Source organism: Echinops telfairi, unplaced genomic scaffold, assembly GCF_000313985.2.
Source record: "Echinops telfairi isolate 266 unplaced genomic scaffold, ASM31398v2 ScPeMD7_7457;HRSCAF=8495, whole genome shotgun sequence".
Classification (NCBI taxonomy): Eukaryota; Metazoa; Chordata; class Mammalia; order Afrosoricida; family Tenrecidae; genus Echinops; species Echinops telfairi.
In genome coordinates, this window is record NW_022111357.1 from 32855669 (window position 1) to 32859543 (window position 3875).

The 3875-nt window shown below is 59.7% G+C and overlaps 1 protein-coding gene across 2 annotated transcripts in view; it reads right to left on the bottom strand.

Moving 5' to 3' along the window:
- LOC101662983 (migration and invasion inhibitory protein) overlaps positions 1–3826 on the bottom strand; it is an 11151-nt gene extending 7325 nt beyond the window's left edge. Inside the window, exons 1-4 of one of the 2 annotated variants that reach the window (XM_045299018.1) lie at positions 3688–3826; positions 1948–2156; positions 1474–1791; positions 900–984 (exon numbers count right to left, since the gene is read on the bottom strand). In XM_045299018.1, the coding sequence (XP_045154953.1) occupies positions 900–984; positions 1474–1791; positions 1948–2061 (517 nt within the window). In that variant the 5' untranslated portion in view covers positions 2062–2156; positions 3688–3826. Of the gene's footprint in view, positions 1–899; positions 985–1473; positions 1792–1947; positions 2157–2508; positions 2887–3687 lie in introns of those variants that run through there. The other variant, XM_045299019.1, reaches the window with a different exon arrangement.
- Between the last annotated feature and the right edge of the window lie 49 nt (positions 3827–3875).

The following is a 3875-nucleotide window of genomic DNA, read 5'->3' on the forward strand; positions in this document are numbered from 1 at the left end:
AGTTGTACATGGACTTGAAAGACTGATGCATGTGAACTGTGGTGCTGGCGAAGAGTACTGACAGGCCACGGACTGCCAAAGGACACACAGAGCTGTCTTGGAAGAATACGGCCAGAAGGCTCCTTGGAGGCAAGGGGGTGAGATGTGTCTCTCCTGTGCGCTGGCTGTGCTTTCAGGAGGGGCCAGTCCCTAGAGAGACACCGTGCTTGGTAACGTGCCGGGGCAGGGAAAGAACCCTTGACGAGACGCTGACACAGTGGCTGCAACAACGGTTCCAACACGCGAACAATCGTGAGGACAAGGCACGCTGGGGCAGTGCCGTGTTCTGTTACAGGGTCGCCGAGGTGGAACCCCCCTAGCCGACACCTGACAACAACAGATGCAGGCTTGCCACTCACGGGGGCAGGAAAGGCAGGGGAGGAGCAGGCCGGGTGGGCATCGAGACCTTGATTTCGGATGAGACCGCTATGATACCTAATAGGTGCTGGGTGGGGACAGTGGCTCAGGGGTAGAATTCCCAACTGCCATGCGAGAGACCCAGGTTCAGTTCCTGACCAATGCACTTCATGCGCCACCACCGCCCCATCTGTCAGTGGAGGCTTGTGCGTTGCTATGACGCTGAACAGGTTTCAAATTTAGGTGGACAGGAAGAAAGAACTGGCAATCTACTGCTGAGAACCAGCCAAAGAAAACCCCACGGCTCCCAAGGCCCACAGCCACTCATGGGGACAGGGCAGTGTTTTTTCCTTCTCTGACTCCCAGGGTCTGGCTGCTGTGTTGAAAATGGACGGTGAGAGACAAGAGACCAGCAACACGTGCTGCGCTCAGTTAGGTTCACAGCCAAGCTGGGCCTCTGCCACCCTCTCCCAAGCAACCCTGGACACGGGGGCGGGTCTTACCTGCAATCCAGTCGTAGCCCAGGTACGGCCTGAGGCGCCAGCTCCACTCAGGAACTTCGGGCTCCTTGCTGAAGGTCACTCTGGGCTGGGGAGGAAAGCAGGGTGGAACCAGGGCTAAGCCAGGAGGCCTGGCTCACGCAAGGGCCCACTTTGGGGGAAAGGGGGGGCTTTTGTCTTAACGTATCGCCTGACAAGGGCACCAGGGCTCGAGGCAAGATACCAAGCCTGGCCTCCTCTGGCTGTTTCCATAGAGATCGGCCGTCTCGGAGCCCCTGCGGGAGGTCCTACTGGGTTGCTGTCATTTGGGATCGACTCCACAGCAGCAATGACATGGGAGCCTGCGCCTTGGTATTCTCATCAGTGAAATGGGAGCTCGTCGCTTTTTCCCAGAGTGCCGTCTGAGAAACTAATGGCCATCACTTATCAAGCACCTAGGCCAAGTCAGACACGACTCACCCTGCACCTCCTAGAAGTCTCACACCCTGCCAGGGAGGCCACCCAGGAGTATGTGTGTCAGATGGGGAAACTGCGGCTCGAGGAAGATCCCATGGACCGATGCCCTGCCGCCCAGTACCTTGGATGACTTTTGTGGAGGTGTCGGGCGGCACAGCGAGGTGTCCTGAGACCCTGGGCCGCCCGGTCCTAGGTCACTCACGCCCGAGGTGACCAGGCAGGGCGCTGAATGAGGCCTCACTCGGTCCAGGGGCTTCGGGCGATGGCACACAGGGGGTGGGAAAGAGACTGCCAGAGAGCTGGTCCTGCCAGGCCAAGCCAGATCACAGGGACCATCTGTGGGGTGGCCTGGCGAGGAGGAAGGTCTTGAGGTCGTTGAGGTCATCCTCTGAGATGGCAGCATCTCTGTGTCCTGGCTGCTGCTGGAGTCCAGGCTTGACTAAGGGAGAGGAGCTTGGTCAGCCAGGGAGTGGCCTAGCCACTGGCCAGCCAGCCAGCTGGCCTGCTGCCCTCGGCATAAACGGCTTGGTCCTCGACGCTGTTCCAGCCTCAGCGGTGTCCCCAGCCAGGGGAGGCGGCCCTCTCCCACACCCACCTCAGAGGCTGCCTCAGCCACAGATTGCCGCACAGCGTCCTGCCTGGCCCACAGCCGCCCCAGGAGCTCCAGATTGAGCCTCCGCAGCTGCACCAGGTCCTGGGTGTCCACCATGGTGGGCGTCTCACTGGTTTCCCGCAGCGGTGTCACTGGCCCCGGGGTTAAGGGATGTCCTCAGGGCTGCGTCGTCCCCCGACCAAGTGTCCTACCTGAAGTCAAGATGGCACAACACACGGTGAGGAGGGGGCCCTTCGGGCCAGGCCTGGGTTCGAATCCTCCTTCCGATACTCCCCAGCTATGTGTTTTCAGACAATTGATTTGGGTGCTGCTCTCGGGTAGGCGCTGGACAGCAAGGTTGGTGGTTCAAACCCACCAGCCGCTCCGTAAGAGAAAGATGAGGCTGTCTGCTCCCGTAAGGATTTAAAGCCTTGGTTGTTATACATCTGAATTGACTGGATGGCAGAGGGTGTGCCTCAGAGAGATTCATGACTCAGCCAAGCAGAGAAGACAACAGTGCCCGTGCACGTGGCTGTTCTAACGATTCACCTCTCGATCCAGTACCTGACACTGAGTAAGCGTTCAACTGCTGCTGTCTTCAATTGCGGAGCCACCTCCGACTCATGGCCACCCAAGTGTCCAGCGCGTGCGGAAGTGCCCCACGGGGTGGTCAAGGCTGTGACCTTGCAGAAACAGATCACCAGGCCTGTCTTCTGAGGCGCCCCCGAGTGGATCCAAACTGCCCACCTTCAGATGAACAGTCCTGTGCCTAACCACTGGTGTCCCCCAGGGACCACACACTCAACATCAGTAGGACTGAAAACTGTTCAGGTGAGCCGTCTTACCTGCCAAAAGAGAAGAACCCCTCTAGTAAGGGTCACTCTGAAGTGAGACTGACCTGGCCAGAGGCACCATGTCTGCCAGTTTCTCACGCTGTCAAGGCCCACCTGTTGCTCTGACACTGAAAACGATGTCGCCGCTGGGACCGCGGACACCAGCAGAGTCAGCCACGTGGGCAGGCTTCAGAGGTGCTTACAGAAGAGGTCAAAGCGTGGGATCTACTTGGGAAAACTCCGGGCTGAAAGCCGTATGCTCAGAGAGCGAGCACTGCCCAACTCCATCATTGGGATCAGGGCTGGAGGAGAAGGTCAGGCTGGATGGTGCAGAGGGCCAGGGGCACCCCAATAACACACTGGAGACTGTGAGGGCCAGGCAACGTTCAGTTCTCTGGCCCACGAGCAGGAGTGGGTCACGTGATGGCGTCTCTCTATCCAATTTGTGGCAAACAACTCCACATCGAAAGTATTAGCCTTCCTGATCCCCACAGAAATCGGGCTCCTTGATCTACCTTCCTTCTGTTTCTTTTTTACAGACCGACGTTAAGCTACCAGCCCCAAGTCACACCGTCAGTGGCAGCGGGTATTCCAACCCAAAAGGGACGGGCTAAAACTCAAATCTGGCTCGGGGGTCCCCGGCCCCTTGGTTTGGCAATGTGGGAAGCGGGGTTCTCAAACCCATTCACCCCCATGGGCATCGTGGCATTTTCCCGCTGCACTGCAGCACTGGGCCAAGCACTCTGCTCGCAGAGACCCCGGCCCGAGCGCTCCCACCCACATTCCGCAGGGAGTGAGCTGCAGGGAAGTTCTCGGACGCGCAGAACCGGCGGGCCGGGGTCATACCTCTAAGGCCCGAGGGGCTGGGCTGGGCACCGGGCGCAGTCGGTCCGGCCCTCCTCCCACTTACCAGCCGCGCCAATGCCAAAACGAGGCAGGGAAACCACTGAGGCCGTTCTCCGTGGCGCAGAGGCAGGAGCGTCGAGAAAGGGGGGCCCCACCGCGGCCCCGAACCTTCCTTCTCCAGGGGAGCACGTGGAACTAGCCGGGGCGCCTCCTCCCCAGGGCCAGCCCGCGTCCCGCACTCACCGCCCGGAA